At 42.5% G+C, this 23,170-nt stretch overlaps 2 protein-coding genes across 2 annotated transcripts; one reads left to right on the top strand and one right to left on the bottom strand.

The window, feature by feature from the left end:
• Position 1: 1 nt before the first annotated feature.
• NPY5R (neuropeptide Y receptor Y5) lies at positions 2–8,482 on the bottom strand. The gene is made up of 2 exons (XM_080591788.1): positions 8,088–8,482; positions 2–1,730 (listed from the first exon to the last, which is right to left on the bottom strand). Exon 2 carries the CDS (start codon positions 1,719–1,721, stop codon positions 387–389), a length of 1,335 nt encoding a protein of 444 aa, XP_080447914.1. The 5' UTR covers positions 1,722–1,730; positions 8,088–8,482; the 3' UTR covers positions 2–386.
• A 6,034-nt stretch (positions 8,483–14,516) lies between these two features.
• NPY1R (neuropeptide Y receptor Y1) lies at positions 14,517–22,594 on the top strand. Its single transcript, XM_080591799.1, has 4 exons — positions 14,517–14,722; positions 15,109–15,353; positions 17,843–18,666; positions 18,788–22,594. The coding sequence occupies exons 3-4, from the start codon at positions 17,920–17,922 to the stop codon at positions 19,244–19,246; spliced, it is 1,206 nt and encodes a 401-aa protein (XP_080447925.1). The 5' UTR covers positions 14,517–14,722; positions 15,109–15,353; positions 17,843–17,919; the 3' UTR covers positions 19,247–22,594.
• The last annotated feature ends 576 nt before the right edge of the window (positions 22,595–23,170 follow it).

A 23,170-nucleotide genomic window follows, 5' to 3' on the forward strand; every position in this document is an offset into this window, starting at 1 on the left:
ATTTAGTAAAAGATATGTATTTTATTGTAGTTTGATATATGATAGTTAATACTGATAAGTCTAATTAGTCTTACATTTATGACTCATTCTGTATATTTTAAAAGTACAGATTGACAATATTTCAGGTAATGAAAACTGTATTCTGTTTCTGTACACTGAGTATGATTTCCTATGAGTAACAGAATATTATAATACACTTACATATTTCTGGCCAATGCAAGAAATACATGCAGCCTTAGAACTACCTGTTCACATGAGATGCTACTAATCACAACCAAGTCAGACTAATTAAACTTCACTAATTTAATTTGTACAGCTATTCACATTAGTATGCTTGAAAAACAAACTTCTTTGTTTTATTTTATTTTATCTTGAGGCTCATAAAATCATGGTATTTGGCAGCATGGAATAAGGGCCATTAAATCAGCTTTTATGCTGTTGTTAAGGAACCCATAGAGGATGGGATTCAAGCAGCAGGACATCATGCCCAGCAAATGACATATGCAATATACTAATTTAAAATGTCTGTTAGAAATGAGAGTGGCATTAAAATCCGTCACAACATGGAAAAGGTGAAGAGGCATCCAACTGAAACCAAAAACGAGGATTAGCACTGTCAGTCTGCAAAAAACTCTCCTAGATCTTGTTTTAATTCTGACGATGGATTGGGATACCGTAATCATGTCCTGGATCTCTGTGTTTTCTTCTGGTTTCATCTCAAAACAGATAGGTACCCCTGGGATGAATTTACTTGAGGAAGAGAGCTGGCTTTTTTCTGTGCCAGAGGTTTCTGGGAGGTCTCTGAAATTAGTATTATCCTGATGGTGCCTTAAAATAGCTGGCATCACGCTGGAAGTCTTTTTGCTGTATCTTCTGTGGTGCTTTCTGACCAAGGCGCAGCTCCACCTGGTGTGGCTGGAGGGCTGTGTCTGAGTGCCTGTACTCTTAGATGGGTGAAGCGTGAGGTTTATCATCTCGTTTTCTTGGAACTTGTCTTCCTTGCTGGACAGCCTGGCACCTACGCTCCTGCAGACGCTGGTGTGAGTAGCAGTTAAACACACCAGGGGGAGTATATACTGCAGGAACAGTAAGGATAGGGTAAAGGCAATTCTGTATGAGTCAGAAGGCCATGACTCAATACACAAGAGCCTGTTTTCCAGTGCCTCTAAATTCAGAGTTTTGCTGAGGTCCACAATTTTGTGGAAAACTGGCAGAGGGGAGCAAAGGGCACAACCGAAGGCCCAAATGATTACTATTAAGAAATAGCCTTGTTTTGCTGTTAGATTGCTGGCAAGGGGATATTTTATCATACGGTATCTGACTGCAGCAATGGATATTAACATTAAAGTTGAAACTAGAACGGATGCACATTGGAGGAAGGGCATTACGTGGCACATGACAGTGCCAAACATCCACTGGTCAAGCAGGACAGATGTCAGCGTGAAAGGAGAACAAAACAGCACAACTAAGATGTCAGAGAAGGCCAAGTTACCGATGAGGATGTTTATTATTGTCTTCTGCTTGCGTTTTGTTAGAGCCATTAGTACAAGCAGGTTTCCCACAAAGCCAGCCAGGCTTATAAGTGTGTATAGCCCAATGAGAAAGTACTGTATGTCATCGACACTGCTCCTGTAGTCTTTCCAGGCAGAAAAATTATTTGTAGCAGCAGAAGCGTTCTTGGTGGGTGTCCTGTTGTTATGGTCTTTGAATCCTAAATCCATTTTACAGTCCTGCTTAGAACAAGAAAGGCATTAATTACCAACTGAAGTAAAGATGATACTGCTGTTAAGCAGACTGTAAGAAACATAATTTTACCTTGTATCACCTTAATGCAAATAAATTAATAGTGGTATCAGTTTGCTGTGAAGCAAATCCTGCGTAACTTCAGGTTAACGCAAATTCGTTTTGTAGGTTTTGTCATGTGGCATTCAGCACACCTGGGCCTGGTAGCTGGCTGCTCAGACTGGACAATAACAGTGTAAGGATACGCATTATGAAGCTGGCTTTTAGCTGCGCTTTGCTATAGACCATATTGTCAGCCTTCCCATGAGGGAGCAGTTAGCTACAAAAGCAATCCATTTAGAGCCGGGAAGATTACTCATGTGAATAACAGCTCATTCATATGAGTAAGGAAATTACAACCACCATCTGGGCATGTGCCTAGTCATTACATGACAGCAAAACTATAATGAGCACACCTGAAAACATATGAAGTTTTGACATATGTTAACAACTGCTACAGTATTTCTTACCTTGCTAGTAGAAAAGCAACACAAAATAGGTAAAAGATTTCAGAAATAATCAGTTTCTACAGAGATCTACTGTCAGTGCTCCAAGATGGAGATCCTAATGTCATGTGTATACTAACCATCTTCTAATAATGTTGCACGTATCTTAACTGTTGGTCAGGCAGAAGAGAAAACTGCCTCCAAAACAGCTGAACAAAGCAATTTTACATAATACGAAGAGGGCAGTGTTAACTGTATGCAAACCCCACCCAATCATTTGAAAATTCAGGGAATTTCTAAGTATTCAGCACAGAAACATCTACCATTGAAATCTAGCTCTACACAGAGTTATTCTATGTACAGAATCTCCATGTGATTCATCTTCATTTTAGAGGAAAGTGAAAGACAAGAAAATTCAATTTAAAATTCCAGTTTAACTTAAAAACTTGCACATATTAAAGTTTCAGAGTCAAAATTCCCCAAAGTGCCAGTGCCCAAATTGCTTCGCATTTAGAAATCTTAGGCAAGACAAAGTGAAAGGATCTAAGCAAAACCAAAACTTACATAAATTGAGCAGAAGGCTAAATTTGGCAACCAAAAATGGCAGGTCTCCTCAAGAATGCATCTGTTCTCAGAACACTGTATCATGCTGACTTCTTCAAAGCACAATAATATTATTGATTTCCTCTATGCTTGCAGATGTGCTCCTTCCTTCACATCACAACATGTACATTCCTACCAGATAGGTGCCATAGTAGGGGAACTTAAACCATACAACCCCCTCAGAAGATTCACTGGCAGTGTGTTGTGAGGTAATCTCAGGTAAGATTAGAAAAACTTATTTAAAAATATAAGATGTTGCAAGTTTTTATGTCTTCACTAATGTGTTGGGGAAAACTTAACCTTGCCAGCTTCTCACAATATTGAGCTAAAGTGGTTTTTAATAACCTCTGAAATAGACGTAAGGATTGGATATGTGAATTTAGATAATCTAAATATTACGATTATGCTTGTATGAGCTGGGTGGCACTAATGCAAATCACTTCTATTTAATTTTTCCCTGTCTTTCATGAAATAGGGAAAACCTACATAAAAGACAAAAAGCATTATCTGAGACTATGCTCGTCTCTAGACCAACTTTAAAGGAGCAGACTAGAGATTCTGTAAATCACCCAGTCTCTCTCTGTTCAATACTGATAATATCGGAAGTGTTCATTTTGGTTAGATTCTCCTTATACAACTATTAGCTTAAAAAGTAACTAGTTTTTTACTTAATTTTCCTGGGTCAATGTATCTGAGTTGCTAGCAGTCATCTGAAAACAGTATTATCTGCAGACCACAGTGACTTCCACCATCAGCTGAAATTTCTTTCTGTTCTCTAAATGTAAGTCAACATAATTTCTGTCTGAAAAAAACAGAGCAGGTCTCTGCCTTGGATGAAATACATACCCCTACCTCAGTCTCATGGAATTACATCCCTCACATGTCATACCTCTATCTTTTTATTTGTTTATTTTTTCCTTTATTCAGCATGGAGGAAGCACAGGGTTGACTAATGACTGATGCTTTTGCAGATTTTGGAGTGTGCGTGCAGCTGTAACCTGCAGGCTTTTTTTGATTCACGAAAGCCATTTCAATTGTACATTGCATTTCCATATGAAATACTGTCTGCCTAGCATTTTCAGGGTGAACAATCCATTATCTTTGCATAAAAACGTTCACCTTAGCTAAGAAGTGTGTAGGAAAAACCCTTGCATACAACTGAGGAGTTAATAATGAAAAAGCAATTGATGTAATTCTAGACGATTATCTTTTTACTTGCCTTCCTTTTCCAGTTTATATTTTGCACAGACCAAGAGGGCATTATGAGTTGAGCATCCCATTGCCTACTTACCAGTTTGAAACCAAGCAGGAGTTATTTGAGAAAGGGAAATGAAACTTTACTCAAGAGCTAGATCTGTCCAAACCTTGGTTACTAACAACCCAGTCATTGCCTTAGAATAGGAAGACTAATAAGAGAGAGAGAAGTAAATCCAGTAGCATCTTGATATTAAAAAAAAAAAAAAAATCCAAAATTCTTAAAATGCTCTTGAAGTGAAGACTCTGAAAGAAGGTGCTCTTCACTTCTTTTGTTTGCCTGCATATGTAAACCTTTGCCAAAAAAAAGATCATTCTGCATTTTCTTCTATTTTAACTGATCTAGGCTGAAGGAGTACTCTGTAAAGCAGAAACAAACTGTAGATGTTTCCCTCTCTTAGGAAGATTAAGATTGCTTTTAGAATATCTACAGGTATTTTCAGTAATGGTTAAACTCTCATGTAGTCGTACCTGCCCAGAGGTCATACCGGGTGGTGACAGTGCACACTGATGCTTAAGTTAAAGTAGTGAGCTAAGTTAAAATTGTAGGTCTCTGAGGACAGCTATGTACTGTGAGAGTTTTGTTGATCCATGTACCCAAACTGTAGTTTCCTCCCTAGACTTTTCGGTGGTATCGGCTGTCATTGACAGGGTTCATCTGTGCATGGAGAAAGGGCAAGCATCTCGGTTAGTAGAAAAGACTCTCTAATTAGTTCATTTCATTCCAGCTATGTGTCTAAAGAGAAATCTGTATAATTTCATCCACTTGTATTTAGCTGTGTTTGATTCTTATTAAGAAACGCTGTGAAGAGAATTGAAACAGTCTGGTGGCATTGCTGTTATTTCCTACTGCCATTTTCACCTTTGGGTGACTTAAAATAAAAAGGAAGAGTCTCTCAAGTCTCTCAAGACACATCACAATTATTTTCTCTCCTAAGAATTTATATTCAATAGATGTAATCCTAAGACTAGGGTCAAGGAACAATGTTTTGTGTGTGTCGCTACACTGGAACACGTTTATTAAATGAATGTTTACTGGCTTCTTAAAGACTTAATTAGCAGATTGTTGGCAGGTTCTGTGGATTTCTGCCTTCACTTAAAGACTGCAGTATGGCTTTAGCAAAGTTGTTCATCAAGTTTTTAATGTAATTCTCGAAAAACGGAAAGTGAACATGCTGTTTTTGTTGAAGAAGAAATATTTTGCCAAGACACATCAATACTGAAAAAGCTTAGCAGGACTGCCTCCGAAGTCCAGCCAGGGCTCACCAGCTGTGTCCTACCAGTGCTGGGGCTGCCTTCTGTCCTGGGCGAGAGCTGGGAAGGTACCATCTCCCCTATTACATACCCTGCTTTCCATGAGGGAGGAGCACAGGAAGAAGCCACCACGTGCACTGGTCAGGTACTGATTGGACACTGTACACCAGAGCGCTGCAGCCACTGCTTGCACCCTCTACCTATAGGCACAGTTTGTTTCAGACTGACAGAAAGAAAGGGAAGGATGGGCATAACGCTACAGTCTGCTGATTTCAACAGAAAACTGTCGTACTGACAGAAGTTTCCTTTGCAAAATGCCCAAAGAGATTTTATTTTAATTTTTGGTTGCGTGAAATGAAAGCAGACTTTTCTCCAACAATTGCAAAGTGGATCCATTGCCCTCCAAGCTTGTTCTCCTGCTCAGAGGAAACACTTGCTCACTCAGCCTGAGTGCAACTGGCAGTAACAAAGCAAGAGAAACAATGTGTGCCTCCCATATCAGTGATCCGTTGTCCCCAATCTTGTGTTAGCATACCAATGACTACACAGGGATCTGTGCACTTACTGGCATTTTTCTTTCTGCCATTTTTTTTTTTTAACAGTTGCTTCTATTTATTTATTTTAGGGATTCAGTCACTCTCCCTCAATCATTGGAGTTGGGCAACTCCAAGGTAGCACGTGTAATGTAGCTTTCAGAGAAATGAGGATTCCTGAAAGTACCACTGTGGGGAAGAGAACTAAATAATATAGCTGCTTTTGAAAACATTGTCCTCAAAATTGAAGTGTATTTCTAAACTCAATGCACCACGGTGCCAAGGTGTTCTTGTGCCTGTATTCAAGTTCAAATTTGATCAGTCTGAAGGTACCTGATTTGTTTTTAGCTGCTAGTTCCAAAATTTGGATTATTTTCATCTCCTACATCAGTCAGTCAGTAAGATTTCCTGAGGTCATCTGAGCTTCCCTTCCTGCATTGCTGGTCTCTATACATCCCCTGGGACTGTGCTCAGCTACATCTGTAGCTCCCACAGCACAAGCATCAGCCAGGTTTGCTTTGGTCTCCTTTCGTTTCAGTAGGATGCGGGAGGCAGAAGGCTTAGCCACATGAGACAGGAGGGGCTGCAGCTTGTGGCAGAACCCAGGCTGGATATGAACATTTACTGCAAGAATCAGATTAACTCAGTAAACATTAAATGCAAGGAGTATTTGCAGTTACCCTTTACAATATAGTGTATTTTATGATAGCTGATATACCATGATCTTGAAAGATTTTAGACTATACCTCCTTAAGCCACATTCATCTGTGATGCATCTCAATGTCACCCTTTGAATACTGTGGCTCTTGTTTTCACCAGAATCGTGCTTCAGAAATGTTTTCAATTGTAGTTGATGTAAGGTCTGAGAATAACAGATGGAACTTAGAACGTTTTTCAAGTTTAGCTGGATTAAAGGTATCAGATAACATAGAATATGCCAGTTTAATACTTAACATCTTGAAATTCATCTTCTTATTAGACTTAAAGCTGTTGCTTAAAATACAATATCTATAAGCCAGAATTTAGGAGAGTGGATACACCAGCTATTTCTGTTTCTTTACGTATTTAAATGGAAATTGTCAAGAATACACAAGTTAGGCAGACAACTGTCCTCCACTGAAGGCATTTGCTCTGTCAGGAGATCTTCCTTCTGCTAGATGAGATGCTTATATTAAGGCTTACTCATGGATAAGATCTTGTATGCTACAATATTAATACCTCTTAAGATAACTGACTGGCTGGTGCCTGTACAGTCTGTTCGATCTGTGTCTTAGAGCCTGTCCGGGACAATTAATCTTCACTGCTGAGAGCAACTTACAGTCTTGGAAGTCCTTCCTTACCTTAACAACAGGCGGAGATATACAGGGAGAAAGCAAAATGCAAACCTGCCTGTGAAACACCTGCCTATGAAACATAGCCCCCCAGTCCCTATATTACTGGAGTGTATAGGGGAAAAAAAAAAAAAAAAAGAAAAAAAAAAGTCAGACTCTTTTATAACTTCTGTATTATAAAATTCTGCTAATGAGCCAGGATGCGCTGCCTGACCACCTAAGCTGAAGTGAAGCACTGAGCTATGTTGTTAGTACCGGAGCAACCGTGCCCCATCTCAGCAGACAGATAGAGTCCGAGCCCCACACCGAAACCACCGACGAGCTGTGTTCACAGCATGGGCTGAAGATCAAATGCTGCTGCTGCAAACGCAGCTGCTCTTTATGTACAACAGCAAAAGCTCGTCTGCGGAGCCGGGAGAGTTCAAAAGACTGAGCTCACTTCACAAGCCCAGAAATATTGATTTTCATGCGAGCTAGCGATAGGTCTCTTGACATGCCTAACTCAAAGAAGAATTGCAACATTATCCTGGAACACGAGAACATGGCTTCCCAAAACAACTAAAAGCCACCTAATAAGATTATTTCCCCAGCTCCAAGGAAGCGCGAGGCAACCTAGTGGGGCCTTTGCCGGCCAGAGGCAGCAAACTTGGGATGCACTCCTGCATCCTGTGGCACGGGGCCAGCGAAGGATGGCGGCACGAAGCCAGGCAGGACGCCCACCCACCCACATGGGCATCCTTCTGCCCTTCCATGCCCTGCTCGGCCACCCGCACCAAAGTGAAACCAGGGCTTTCTGCACCCACTGCGTGGCCTCGGCACTGCCCCACGCAAACTTACACCGCTGCCCCCTGCCCACCACACTGCCCCCTGCCCACCCCGCTCACCTGCAGCCACAGGGAGCCTGCTGCAGAACGGGCCGCGAGTGCGCAGCCCCCAGGCACCGCTCATAGCCCCGGCACGGCTCTGCAGGAGAAGGGCGAGGATGCCCGGCGGTGCATCTTATGTGGGTGCTGTGGAGGCGCCAGGGCCAGGTACCCAGCGGCTGCTGCTGCTGTGGTGCTGGGTGCTCGGTGCTGGGTGCTCAGCCGGCCGCCGCCGCCGCACGGGTGCATTTTGGGAGAGCGCTCCGTGCAGGGTCTGGAGCCTATTATTTCCCCGCTGCATGCTCTGACAATTAGAGTTTCCATGGAAATGCAGTGAGACTGTAAACAAATCCCGCGCTCGCCTGTATTTAAAGGATGCTTTCTCTTAATTTTTTATTTCTTTCTTCCCTGTCTGATTTCAGGACGTTTTGCAAGGGTGAAATGCTCTACGTGTTGTGGGACATCGGGAAGTCTGAACAGAGCCTGGCACTCACAGGGGGCTGCCCCGAGCACTCTCCGGTTCCCCCCACTTTGGCTGGAGCAGAGCCTTGGAGGCATCCATCCATACTGCTCGAACAGCCTTCAGGTTTTGCTGTTATTTTAGAACAGGTGGGAGGTGATGGATTCCCCCAGACAGTTCTCCTTTCTGAGGTGAGTAACTCAGTTCTTACAGCAGCAAATATCTGAAGGGCGGTTTTACTTTTTTTTCTGGGCCATCAGCGGGAAGGCAAGTCTTTTTTTTTTTTTTTTTAAAGCGAGCAATATTTTAAAAATTGTTGGGCATTTTATAGCACAAAACATGAAAAGACAAATTCTGCCATTCGCACCAGCCACTGCCTTCTAGCAGGAGCAGTGCCATTGATCATAGCCCAATTACAGGACTCGCGGAGACCTGAGTGATGTGCAGGTTTCTGGGAGTGCAGGTGGCAGAATGTGACACGAGGATGTAATGACTTTTCCATTTGCCAAGGCACTCCTTAGACAGTTGATATTAACACGGTACTGCAGAAAAGCTGTCAGTATAATTAGCCAGTGACAAACTGTACCGCACAAAGACAAACGACCTGGATCGACCATCTTGTGAAATAGCTCTGAAAGTCCAGTTAGGTTGCTTATTTAATTTAGGTGGAAAAAAACATTCATTTTAGGGTATGTGCTAAAGGAACAATTAACTTCATTCTTCATCGGCTGAACTCAGTATGGCAAGGAAGATTGCGTCCCATTTTCTTTCATCCGCTTCTGCATTATTCACAACCCACTGCTGGTGAATCACTGCATGTGCAAGCGGAGCAGAGGGAGCTGCCAGGTGGAAGTGACGTGCCAATCCATCTCATCATTTTAAGACAGCTCTCCTGTTAGTCACAAAGGAGAACTAAATTAATCCTTTTTAGGGCTGAGCAGCAGTTCTTAATGATTTCAACCATCTTCTCACCTAACACTGGTGCCATGGAAGCTTTTCATGCACTTATTTGACCTGAAGATAGAAACCCACCCTGGTTCTCACCTCCTATGCGGGGATTTAAGACCATCTCCCAGGGCACAGACATAACTGGGTGCTCCCTGTTCCAGGGGAGTTTCCCACATTGCTGACCCTGCTGCTTGAAGTAGGAGTTCCCTTCTGGAAAGAGGGAGTCTTTAGGGACACCGTGTCTTTCTGTGGAAACTTCTAACTACAGCAAGCTGAGGTGGTCTTTAAAAAACAAACAAATCAACCTGAATTTGCTAGCAAACCCCACAAATGGGAAGTGATGGGATCTTGCATCCCCCAGCTATGATTTATGTGGGATGCCATTGTACCTTTATGAAGGTACAAACAGCCTACCTTCACGCTGACCATTTCTAAGGTGGGCATTCACCTACTATAGTTTCCTAAGCAGCCTCTAGAAATTGCATGCTCCTTAGTAAAAGCAGTCAGTAAGAAAAGCGTTTGTTCCTCAAAGCAATTTTCTATAAGAACAAAACATCCTACCCATCTTATTTCAGGAGAGTTCATCAACCAGTAATGTACTTGCAGGTGGGGCTTTGTGTTTTGTGGTGGTTTCTTTGTTGTTTTTTTTTCTTTTACCCTGGACCTGTAAATAACACCAGATTCTTCCTCTCAGCTGTATTTGGACAATTCGCTGCTGATACTTGTGTGTATCAGAGGCAATTACTATTCAGACCATTAGCATATTTTTCCTTTTCAGTGGTTGTGAACCTCTGAATTGCCAGTAATACTACTGAATAATAAAATAGGTGATCTACAGATGGGAGAAGTACTGACATGAGAGGACTGGCAACAGATAATAGTACAAGTTCCCTAGAAACCAGCCTTCGTGGGGTTGTTGAAACCATGGAGGAGTCCTTGAGGAAGTGAGAGATGGTGACAATGAAAGATAGCTACTCTGGAGGAGCTCGGGAAGAAAAATGAGATTTCTGATTCAGAAGGGCACAAAAGAAAACGCAGGACAGAACTCTGCCGTTATAGAAATACAAATGAACTGTGGCATGTTTATAACCTCATTCCCAAAGATTTCTTTCTTTTGGGAGTATTATCCCAATATCCTTGAAAATTTAGCTTCTAAAGTCTAACTGTGAAAGAATGAAGACTCTAAGCTCTTTCTGAAGTCAGTGAGAACTGATGAATGCCACTGAAATACCAAGTTGTAAGCCACCGAACAACCAAATTGTACAGCATGCAGTTGTTGCCCTGAATCGAAGCTCACCATGAGTCAGAGTGATGTTATTGTAGAGTTTGCTACCAACAGAGCCCCTATCCATCAACAAGACAACCCAAAATGGTAGGACATAACTACTGCAGAATTTGAGGTATTTTGTGAGATGCATATAAAGCATTCTTGTTGGTTGAAATTTTTCCCACACGTCCACACAGCTGATCATCCCACACATGTAAAAAATGCTATTAAAAATACTGGCTGTGTTTTGCTTCTGTGGATACATGTTTGGCCTGTCCCTTCCACAGGCTCTTACCTTGTGTAAAGCAGCTGGGTGTGAAGTCAGTGAGCCATGGACTGCTGAAAAGGTTGTAATGCTTGGGATGTCTGTAATGAGGCGGGACATCTGATGGTTAGCTAGTAAAATACTTCCAAGGGTGAACATTTTTGTTACCTAACAGACATTGTCACATCTGTTGGCTGGTGTTATATGCATTGATTGTTGATGCCACTTCTGGATTGTCATGCAAAGGCCTGTTTCTGCTGCATTTGAAGCCAGGTGGGAGCTTGTAGTTTGAGTGTACACGAGTTCAGTTCCTGAATGGACAGAAAGTGGGATGGCCATAGCAGAAAACATGACTTAGTATTTTAGCCAGGTAACATCTCAAGCAGTCTTTGAGTAACAGTGCATATTTTCAGGGTAGCTTTACACTAGTTAGCTTGAGTTTATCATTGGAAGTGGAGCTGCAGTAGCAAGACACTCAGCTGAGATTAACCACATAATTATTCACACAGCTTCTTTGCATTTGTGACATTAGCAGTCAAGTGAAATGTTGTTATGTTTGGTGTCAGTTGCAGTCATTGCAGAATAAACATGCTCTTAGCCAGAGAATTTGCTGCTGTTCTTATTGTACTCAACAGTAAAACGTCTATTTAGTCTACTGATGACAGACTTTTGCCCCAAGGACCACGAGTTCCCTTATCTGTGAATAGTGTAATGCGAAATGAAAGCCTTTCAGTGGTACTGCAGTTCCTTACTAGAAAATGAAAACAATAAAAAAAAATAATAAAAAAGCAACAGCCACCAACCATCAGTGTTTCCACTCAAAATAGTGGCAACTTCAGTTTGTTTTATATACAGTAGAAACCACAAACAACTCTAAAGGTGTTCTTTTACTCTGTGGATATTAAGTTTTAGAGAGGGATTGTGTTAGCTTAATGCACGACAATGCATTGTAGTGAAAGTGACAGCCTCGTTTTATATCTTTTCTCTTATGGTTTTGGGAGTTACAGTGAGAAAGCATTTTAATGGATTGATCTCTTGGCATGTTTTTTCCATGTGTTTCTGCAAAACGTCTTGTTCCTTTCTTTGTGCTATTACTTCAAAGAAATTCTGTGTTCTTTTACTCATGCTGTTCTATTTCCTTAGTTAAGATAATTGTCTTCTTTTTATTGTACTTCTCTTTTTGCAGTGTCATGTCTTCACACAAACACGCACTATCAGCCCTCCAGCCTGGGGTGCCTGATGTGATGCACTGAAATAATATGATCCAAGGAAGAGGATAATCTCCTACACTGTGGCTATCTTGCTACTCCAGTGTTCTCATGTTCTGACAGCGACTGGCAATAGAATAAGAGTTACTGAGGAATTATTTGACATCTTTGTGAATTTGGTGCTCCAGTTGGAGACAGTCAGCTGCGTGCTGAGACGAGATGCACAGAATGGCTGAGAACTGCTAAAATCTGAGCTTCATTCAGAACTTACCTGATGCTATGCAGCTTTTACTGCACAACATGCATTTTATATATCTATCTAACGAAAAACCTTTGATAAGAGCATGTTTCTGTGTTTTAGAGTGATTATGTATGTGTGTTTTATTGTTCCCATATATATGAAATTCTTTGGAGAAGATTGGCATAGTTCCTACAGATTCAGTCTTCTGAGGTGAGCATACAACACAGAGAGCAAGTATGGCAGAGCAGGAGGTTTGTCGTAAGACTTTGTTATAGCATGTATGTATATATACATACACATATAGTATATACGTTTGAAAGACTCAGTGACTCACACAGCCCTTTCTACTGCTCCACTGCTCTGTTTCAAGCACCCACCTGCAGCGTGAATAACTCCATGAATGATTGTTACTATAACTGTGAGTTCAGGTCACTGAGTTTGTGACATGTAAGATCTACCTTCAGTCTCTTATAGGTAATAATTATTTTTATATGGTATAAAAAAGTACTGTGAGGCTTGCTTCCTATGTTTATATGACGTATGAAATTCTTGTGTAGACTGACCACTATGACAAAATATTATGAATCACTTCATTTACTGATGAAATGGAGATCCTCATGATTAATGACAAAATGGAGGAGAAAAAGATCGTATCTACCAGAAAATTTTCTCTGGTGGGCACAACGTCATTCCTCTGTTTGGATTTTGTTAGGCCACCAAATGTAAAGCCTGTGTGGTGGGTTGACCTTACCTGGCTGCCAGGCCGCCACCACACCAGTCTCTCATTCCCCTTTCTATACAGGACAGAGGGAGAAATTAAGATGGAAAAGGTCATGGGCTGAGATAAAGACAGGGACATTGCTCATCAATAACCATCATGGGAAAAACAGAGTTGGCTTGGGGAAGATTAATTTAATCTATTACCAATGAAAAATAGAGCAGGATACTGGGAAACAAAACTACAGACACCTTCCCCATCCTCCCTTCCTCACAGACTTAATTTCACTCCTTCACGCCAAACTCTTCTACCTGCTCCTCCCCAAGCAGGAGACTGCAGGGCAATCAGTAATACCTTGGATTGCTCCACACCTATAACAATGAGAGACCTCATTTGTACATGTCTTAAACTGTTACCAGTTTAGGATGAAATATGCTTTTTTATGGGATCCTCAGCGCTAGCTTAGACCTTTGGGTTTTCTGCCTAAGCACATCCACCTTTGCTCTGCTCAGACGGACTCTGGTGCATGCTAATGATCCACACATAACTGAAGTTCTCGAGAGGCCTGCACTTTCCTCCTGGTTGCTGGTGGTAAATGTCAGCAGAGTCAAGCAATGCTAATTTACAGCTACATTTAGAGCAGCCCTGAGGTATGCCTGCATTTTCCTTCCTCACATGGAGGGCTGCAGGTTAGATGCAGCTGAGCTGAATGCCTGGAAATACAGTAGGAACATGAACAAACCTTCCCATGAGGCTTATTCTGCAAAACATGTTACAATCATTTATTGCATGTAACTATTTTTTTCTTAGCAATAATTAACACAGCTACTTGCTTGAGAGCTATCCACAACGTAACAGAGCATTGTCCTATAACAGAGGTATTCTAACTGGAACTCCTTGCACTTGAAAAATTAATCTGGATCCTTGGAGAGTCAGGGCACTTCTGTTTTACATGAGCTGCAAAATTCTAATACAGCCTGCAGGGGGACGTTTTTCAGGTGCTGTTCAATAAACCTGAGTCGATCTGGGTGCCTTTTCTCAGACTTCTGTACTGGCTTCCAAACTCCCTGTTGTTGTTGTTGCTTGTTGTTGTTGTTGGTTGGTTGACTTTATTTATTTATTTATTTATTTATTAATGCGTATTAAAGTAGATCTTCTGCAGAAGTGCCTCTTGTGTGTGAGAGCAATGTATTTCAGGATCATCAAAAGAGCAAATGGCAAATAAAATCATTACTTGCTTTTTATGAAGTTGCCCTATAAGCAGTAAACATGCCTCCTACAGCTGATGGTAGTTTGCAGAGCTATTCAAGCCAGCTGCATATAAAAGTCTGGTTGATGGAAACTGGAATTTGTAAAAGCAGCAGCAGAGCTGGCCAGGGCAACAGCCGCTGACTTTCCAGCTCTGCATCCACCAAGGAGCTTTGCCCTCTGCTGCCAGGGGCTAATTTTCCTCCCAGCCCCTTGGGATATCCCCCTGCTGTGTACGAACCCCACGGCTGGGACGAATGGCCCTGCAAGAGGTCCAGGGCAACTGCTATATTTTCACGAGGTTTGAAAATTTATTGACATTAGGTTTTAAAAGAGTTTTGTATTGCTCCTAACTGGAAAAAAAAAAATAGCAATGGTGGCAACTTGACAGTTCTCATCAATCCATCCATCTCCCTTAGTGAAAAATGCAGACCAGGAGGTGGCTGTGCTGGTTTAAAAACTTTGTAAAGTTGCTCTTCGGACCTGAAGCCGGCTCCTAGCTCCCTTTCCCCGAAAAGCTTCCCGTTCCGTCCTAGCTTTGGCCACGAGGTGGCAATAACTTGCAAACAAAACGCTGAAACTGCCAGGCAGCAACTGGAAACTGTCTCCTTCCCTGAGCTTTTCGCTGAGCTCTTCCCCCTCCTCTTTTGTTTCAATATTTAATTGCATTTATTTCGGAATTACTAGGCAACCCACCCCCAGATGTGTAATTTAAAGGTGATGTGCTTGCAGTGAGATTTCCAGGATCCGCTCAGCAGAGCACCATCCATCATGTGATGCTGGGATAAGGTGGAGTTCGGCTTTAAGGGGAGTCTCCAGCCTTCCTCACCCAGCTTTGGGATCTCAGCTGGAGGAACACCAGAGGATCTTTTCCCTCTCCCTGCTCTTCAACCAGCCCCCGAGAAGACCAAAGGCAAGCAGAGAGCTGCAAGGTGAGTTTCCCCTGGGGTTGCTCCTGGTGCCAGATCGGGCTGGTGGTACTGGCTCCGCTAGGTGCAGGTGACAAAGTGCTAGGTGGGACCTGGCCGGGTGGACCACGGGCTTGGGCTGACAGCATTTAGTCCTTCCTTTCAAAGAGCTCCAGGAGTTTTTGCAGCCTGCTGCTGGTCGACTCACACCACCTTATTTTACCCTTTCCATCTGTCGGTGCTAAACTTTTGACTAAAATCCTTCGGGAGAGTCAGAGGGGTGTGTGGGGTGGGGGAGACTGTGCAGCCACCCGGAGGGGGCTGCAGAGCTGTGGGCTCCCCCTGGCCTGTGCCAGCAGCCGGGATGGGGAGGAAAGTCCCTGCTGGTCGGGGAGCCAGCGGGGTGGGGGACAGGGGACAGCACAGCGGGCTAGGAGAGGAGACTTCACCCCTCCTGCTGTCTGGTCCCTTTGGGAGAGGTGGGCAGGGAGGGAGGGAGGACTCCTTGCCATCAGGGCTGTGTTTCTGAGCTGGTTCCCAGCCATGCTCCTAGGCTGGGTCTCTGTTGTGGGGAGAGGCAAGGCAAGGAGCAGTGGCATTTTCTGGTTCTGAATTTGTTATTTAATAAATAAGCGAGAGTAGAGCTTGGCTAAGGAAAATTAAAAACAAGAGCCTGGAACCAAGGCCTGTGCTGAGTGCAATGAGGTCCCAGCTGGTGAGAAAATCTGGCCAGTTCTCTCCTTGCAGGACATGGTCCCTCACCCATCCTGCTTCTGCCATTGTCCCATTGTCCCCAGGCTGGACCATCCACCTTGTGCAGTACAAGTAACAGGGACATGATTAAATCCAGATGTTGATTTTCAGGCTGGGGTAAAATCATACCTGTTGGAAATTAAAGAGTCCTGACTCCACATCACCTGCATGCTTGTCTATCGGGTAGAGCACCTTCCTCAGGCTCTGGCTGAAGCAATGCTTCAGGAAGCCCTGTGGGAGGCTTTTTCTTTATTGGCCCCTCAAGCAGACTATGTGGGACAGGGAGACCTGGTAAATTTAGTTAGCAGAGGCATCAGGTCTGAGAAACAATGCTCAGGTACGTGCCTAGCTAGCTTGAAAATCAGAGTAACCAAACCTCAGGCGGAGATGCCGTTCCTCTGAAGCCGCTGATGTTAACTCTTGTCAGTAAGATGTCACTCGGAGGCAGGCTGCGTTGCCTGTCACTGTTCCACGTAGCCATGTGGTGACTAGAGACAGCCTGCAAAGGCGTCTGAGGTGAGCCCGGGGCACCGGTGACAAGACATCACGGTGGCAGGGTCATCTTTTTGCTGATCCTCAGGGGGAGCTGGAGCTGCAAGCCCAGCACGGGGCTGGCTGAAACGATGTCTGCCACCAGGAACAGGCAGAGGGGACTTAGATGGCACCGGGATTTATACCGAATATCATTTAGGACCAAAATACACCCGTTCTGGGTAACTTTTAATGAAGTACAGTTCAGTGCGCTATGTTTTTGCAGCTTCTCTGACAAGTGCCATATGGAGCTGGGTTTAGAACCCACTTGTGTGAATTTTAAGTGGCATCACTTTCATTTCGTTACTATAACCTAGGGTTACATGAGCAACAAATTTAGCTCATGGGGAAGGGGGCAGAGGGAAGCTTCCAAATTCAGAGTGGCTGCTGTTAACAGTGAGTTGAAGTAGAGGTGTGTAAGGTTATTTGATTTTGTTTTTCTCCTGAACATATACACCCAAGTTTCTCTGATTTTAATATTAGAGGCCTTGCAAAGGGATGCTTATTTAGCCATGCCTATTTATATTGCATGGGTGTGTGCTCTGCAGTGCTTATTTTTTGCTGTTTTTTTTTTTTTTTTTTGTCTTTCATTTTGTATTGTTCTTTCTTCACTGTGCAGTCCTGCTAGCTGAGATTAAGGTATTCAGAGCTCCTTATTTGCCTTTGACTCAGCGCCAGTGCTGCTGTGGGCGCCTGTCCACTCAGCATCAAGTGTATGCATTAGGTAAAAAAGAATGCAGCAGTCTGTGGAGCGATTTTTCTACCCCTCAGGTGCGGTCTTCCGCCCCGTTATGCTATGGCTGGGTATAATTGTGCTTAGAGCAGCCTGAGGAAGCAGATCTTCACAGATTAAACTTGTAAGAAGGAGACCTAAAACATCAAACACAGGTTACGCTGCTATAAGACTGAAGTTGATTCTCACCTTCTTATTTCATGTAACTTGTGGTAGCGAGGCAGTATTGGGAAGGGCTGTGGTCCCGGATGGCAGACTCACATTTTGACTTGCCTCCTTTCTTCCCCTGGCCCGCAGCCCCTGATCCTGCTTTGGATAGGAGGCTGTGACTGCTGCCCTTCTCAGGGATCTCCCCGCTCCTCTCCATTGCCCCATGGAGAAGCAGTGCTATGGGGCTCGGGATGGTGGCAGTCGGAGGGTGGGGGTCACCCTGGGGTTTTGGGGTGCCAGGGCAGCCTACGTGCCAGGGGGCGACTGGTCCTCCTTCTTCCCCCAGGTCCTGCGAGAGAGATGCAGCACCAAGAGTCTCCTCGCAGGCTGACAGGCACGGTTCAAACATCGTGAGAGGTTTGGATGAGACCCGTGGCAGCTGTGAAAATTATACGGCAGGTTGGGAACAACATGAATGCTTCAGTTCTCAGCTCCCTGGGAAACAGTTCCAGCCACCTAAATTTTTCGGAGAAGAACTCACAGATCTTACAGTTTGAGGATGAAGATTGCCACGTGCCTTTGGCCATGGTCTTCACCTTGGCCTTGGCTTATGGGACTGTGATAATTCTGGGAGTCTCTGGGAATCTGGCCCTTATCGTCATTATTTTAAAACAAAAGGAAATGCGCAATGTTACTAACATCCTCATTGTCAACCTGTCCTTTTCTGATCTTCTAGTGACCATCATGTGTCTTCCCTTTACCTTTGTGTATACCTTAATGGACCACTGGATTTTTGGGGAGGCCATGTGCAAATTGAACCCTTTCGTGCAATGTGCCTCAATCACCGTCTCGGTCTTTTCTTTAGTCCTCATTGCCATTGAGCGCCACCAGCTTATCATCAACCCCCGAGGCTGGAGGCCGAACAACAGGCATGCCTACATGGGGATTGCTGCCATATGGATTTTAGCCACAGCTTCCTCCTTGCCTTTCCTGATCTACCACGTGCTAACAGACGAACCCTTCAGAAACATAACGTTTGATGAATATAAGGACAAATATGTGTGTTTGGACCTGTTCCCCTTGGACACTGCCCGGCTTTCTTACACCACGACTCTATTGGTGATTCAGTACTTTGGACCGCTTTGTTTTATATTTATTTGCTACTTAAAGGTAAGAGAGAACCCCCTCTGTGACATGTCCTTCTTTTTGTCTGATGTTTGTTTATCTTTGCAAAGATTACAGCTGTAGGTTAAATTATCCCATATGTTTCTCTCTGTTGAATTTCCTGCAGATATACATACGATTAAAAAAAAGGAACAACATGATGGACAAGATGAGAGACAATAAGTACAGATCCTCTGAAACCAAAAGGATCAACATCATGCTGATCTCAATAGTGGTTGCCTTTGCCGTTTGCTGGCTGCCTCTGACCATCTTCAATATCGTGTTTGATTGGAACCATGAAATTCTGCCCGTTGCTACCTGCAGCCACAACCTCTTGTTCCTCATCTGCCACCTCACCGCCATGATCTCCACCTGTGTGAACCCCATCTTCTATGGGTTTCTCAACAAGAACTTCCAGAGGGACCTGCAGTTTTTATTCCACTTTTGCCACTTCCGCTCCCGTGAGGAGGATTATGAGACCATAGCCATGTCCACCATGCACACAGATGTTTCAAAAACCTCTCTAAAGCAGGCAAGCCCAGTCGCATTTAAAAAAATAAATATCGATGATGATGACAAAATATAAAGAAGTCATAATAATTCTACACCAAACCTCTGAAAGCGTGATCGCAGGTGAAATGTGTCCAAGGACAAGCACAATTATGTAACAAGTGCAAAATGGGTAATGCTTTTCTTCTTTTTCCAAGGAACTGGGATTGTTGTCAGTGAAATTATACGCTGTGCATTTTTGCCCCTTTTGCTGCTTTAATGTTCGCAGCAGTTATATCTGAATCTTATTATAAGATGTAGTTGGACCTGCTACTACCTATGGTTTTCATCAGCTGTCTTTTGTTGTTTTCTTTGTACAGTTATGCACTTTAGCTCAAAAATACATTTATTGATATTTTTTTTTTTCACATAAGTAGTTTGCGGGAGTGTCCATCTAAGACCATTAGAAATTATAAAATTATATGAGCCACTGGCAGACTGTCACTACAGAGGACACCCATCCCAGCTTGAAATTAGGACATTTTGATCTGAAGAGTTGTTCTTTTATTTATTTTTTTTTTAATCTGGCTTTTGATCAATGCTAATCCTGTAAAATCTGTAGAGGCACACAGGAAATGATTCTGAGAAACCTGTAGAATATGGTAAATAGGCACATGCATTTGTCTCATTCACAGGGGCAATTTGGGCTGTAATCACTTAGGTTCAAAGACAGGATTAGGAGAGAAATTATGTTCTCATTTGCAAGAATAAAAACCTAGAGTAACTCTACAGAGCACAATGGGATAACTCTGATTTTCACCACAGCAAATGAAAGCACAAATGAATCTTTAATCCCAAATGATTATAGCTGACTTTAATAATGTGGGCTTATTAATTTAAAAAATAAAAAAAACACAACAACAAAAAAGCCAACTGCATTTTCATCTGCCATCACCAGAAGGCTGGGATGAAATTTCCTGTCAGTCCCAAGCTTATGAACCATGAAAGTCTCCTTATGTCCTGTATATGTCAGAAATCTGAAGGGAGATGGGAATGTTTGCTTTCTGTACAAGGTGCAATTCCATCCTCGCAGGTGATATTAAAAATCCAGGATTAAAAAAAAAATGGCTCTAGCTACCTGAATCTTTTCATAATAATTAGTGCTGATCTATATAAATTATGTATAGCCTCATAATGTTCTGTGTTCAGATGCAACGTTATAAACCTGGATTTTCTCCAAGATGATGGATGGCTTAATCAAAATCTGCAAAATTTAAAAGGAGGACATAGCGTGGTTGCAATCGGTATATTTAGTTTTCGAACTCACAGTTTCCACAGTTGACTGAAGTGCAGAAATATTTGCCAGATATACGCAATAGAGCTCTGTGTGTTATTGTTTAAAATATATAACCTCTAATTACACAAAATATATGTGACTAGATCCCCAGCTGAGGGAAACCTGCATAACTTGACTGCTGTACATGAAACTATAACAATTTCAGTCAGCTGAGGTTCTGCATCATACAGTGCACTTTGCAATATAATCAATGCCTTTTTGAATAATCAGCTTTTTAAAATACAATTTAGTCCCTATTTTTATTTAGCAAGGTCGCTTTAAACCATTCTGGCAGAGAAGAGGGTCTTTAAAATGGATATAAATGTAAATGTAGCATAAATGGGAATCAGATCTGATATGTCTCTGAACAAAAAGATCCTGGGATGTGATGGTGAATTTAATATGTTCTAAATTTGACATGGATAAATGCCTAAGAAATGAAAATTATTTGGTTTGCCAGTATTTAAAAGTCAGAAACTGTGCCTTGTGCAGTCTTATAAATAGTGTAGAATATTAAAGTAGCAATGTGTTCTTGTGTATTACAATTCCATGTATTTCTTTACTGACAGATAATTTAATTAAAAAAGGAGGCTTCTGTAGTTGAGAACAGAGAAGGAATGTATAAAATGAATTATAAGACAGAACTTTCTTTCAGAGCTTTGCCCTTTTGTATTTTATGAGATTTCCCTTTTCTATGTGGTTCTCTGTGGAGTATGTTGCTAATAATTTGACAAGAGGCTCCTGAAATTATTCCCCTGTCATTTTCTTATGCAAAGGGGTGTGTATTTTCTCAAAGAGATACAAAGCAGAAACCCAGCTATGTGTTTCTATTAAGAACGTCACAGTAGGTTTTTCTTATTGGGGAAAAAAAAAATCACCATGCATTTTTTTTAATTGTTATTCTGGGGGGGAAGGGGGCGGGTGGGAAGAGAATCACTTTCTTCCAAACCAGTGGGAGAAGACAACAAAATAATTTGAGAAAGTTACCAGCTAGTTGGTTGGAAATGTTTGATCAGGCTGAAGAAGATGTTTACATAGGGTAGGTGTTGATGTGATTTTGGAGCGGTGGTGCACAGAGACCTAGAAGTGGTGTGTCCCGAGACTCACAGGCCTGCAGTGGGACAGCTGCACAATTACTCCTATGTCCACCTGCCTCCTGCTTGAGGTACAGTCTCAAATCATAGCTCCCATCTGATGCCATCTCATATTATCTCCCGAGAGCGTGTGCTAGGTTTTTTTTTTAACCTCCCAGTGCCTGATAAACAAGCTGAGGCTGTGCCAGCATGTGCAAGTTCAAGCATGCCTTTGGCTGGTCCATGCTCAGCTCAGAAGCCATTTTTCAGCTGCACTGCTGTCCTAGGATCAGGCCTCTTTTCCATGCTTCCTTACGGCCCTGCAAGAAGCACTCTGCCTTCCCGAGGCGCTGTGAAGGATGCAGTCCGTGCGTGGTCACCCGAATAGCACAGGCCGTGGGCACTGTGCAGACAGTCTCAGCAGGAAAAGGCATTTGCAGAAGTTCAGAAGCAAAGTCATCACTATTCAGAAGAAGATTTCATGAGGACAAAGATAAAAGTAGTCTCTCTGAGGTGCTGACCTGACATCTGCAGGGTGTAGATGACATCTACTGAGAGCAGTATTTTTGTCTTTGGTTGTATGACGACACCAGAGTCTTCAAAAGCCACTGGAGACTTTCTCCTACTGACACCTGGCTACAACACAAATCCTCTTTTTCACTTGCAGATCTCCAGCATGGCTTTTCATCCTCTATATGTTAAATTTCATTATAGGGTGAGCTGTTGGGTTTCATGTTTCTCAGTCATTATGGTTTGATATTTTTTCCTTTCATGTGCTGTTTTGTCAAAATCTCCACACTTCAGCACATACAGAGTCCTGTCCCCAAAACCTGAAGATTTCTCTCTTTCTTTCAGACTGGTAGAAAAATTTTACTGACAGAAAAACGTAATGGTGAGGGATCTATAATGTATCTCACTGTTTGTGTGCAAGACATTTCATGGCAAATCTACAGCCTTAAATGACAAATGTAACTGTTTAATAAACATTAATATCTGCTTCATTTGCCTGTTATTTTATCATCTTACACTTCCCTTTTATCTGCCACAGACATTTGAGTCTTCAGCATAATCATAACACACCAGCATTGTGTATGTCATTCCTAATAAACACTGCTGTATTCCCATATTCCCTTTTTTCCAATGTATCTCTTGTGCATGTCATTGTCACTCTGTACAGTAATCCACAACTTTCACATCTTCAGTTAAAAAAAAAAAAGGATAACAATAGGAAGAGGTGAATAATTGACATTAATATCTGCTTTTGGTGGGCTAGGAAAAAGATGGATGTGAAAAATCAGTCCCTTTTTTTCTTTCCTTTTTTTTTTTTTCCTTTTTCTCCCACCTCTTTTAAAAATCAGTTCTAAACCAAGAAAAGGAGTTAATGTGACTGGACCCTCAGGTCACTTGAGCTGATTCTGACTGCATTTCATCTCTGATGAAGGTGTGGAGGGCTAAGGGTTCGTATTTCCTGACTGCTTTCTTGCAATACTGTACCAGCTATTATTAATGTCTCTTTATGGCAAAATTTGATACTGATTTATACTCAGACTGCAAATCAGCATATATTTAAATCCATCTCTGTTCATCCAATTCTGATTCTGACTTTAGGTGA

This window comes from Anser brachyrhynchus, assembly GCF_964034855.1.
Source record: "Anser brachyrhynchus genome assembly, chromosome: 4".
In the NCBI taxonomy this organism is placed as follows: Eukaryota; Metazoa; Chordata; class Aves; order Anseriformes; family Anatidae; genus Anser; species Anser brachyrhynchus.

Bases quoted from the DNA above. Each gene is read 5' to 3' on its own strand.
- NPY5R (XM_080591788.1), bottom strand. From the start codon at position 1,721: ATGGATTTAGGATTCAAAGACCATAACAACAGGACACCCACCAAGAAC.
- NPY1R (XM_080591799.1), top strand. From the start codon at position 17,920: ATGAGACCCGTGGCAGCTGTGAAAATTATACGGCAGGTTGGGAACAAC. The intron at 18,667-18,787 runs GTAAGAGAGAAC...AATTTCCTGCAG, and splicing joins TATTTATTTGCTACTTAAAG to ATATACATACGATTAAAAAA.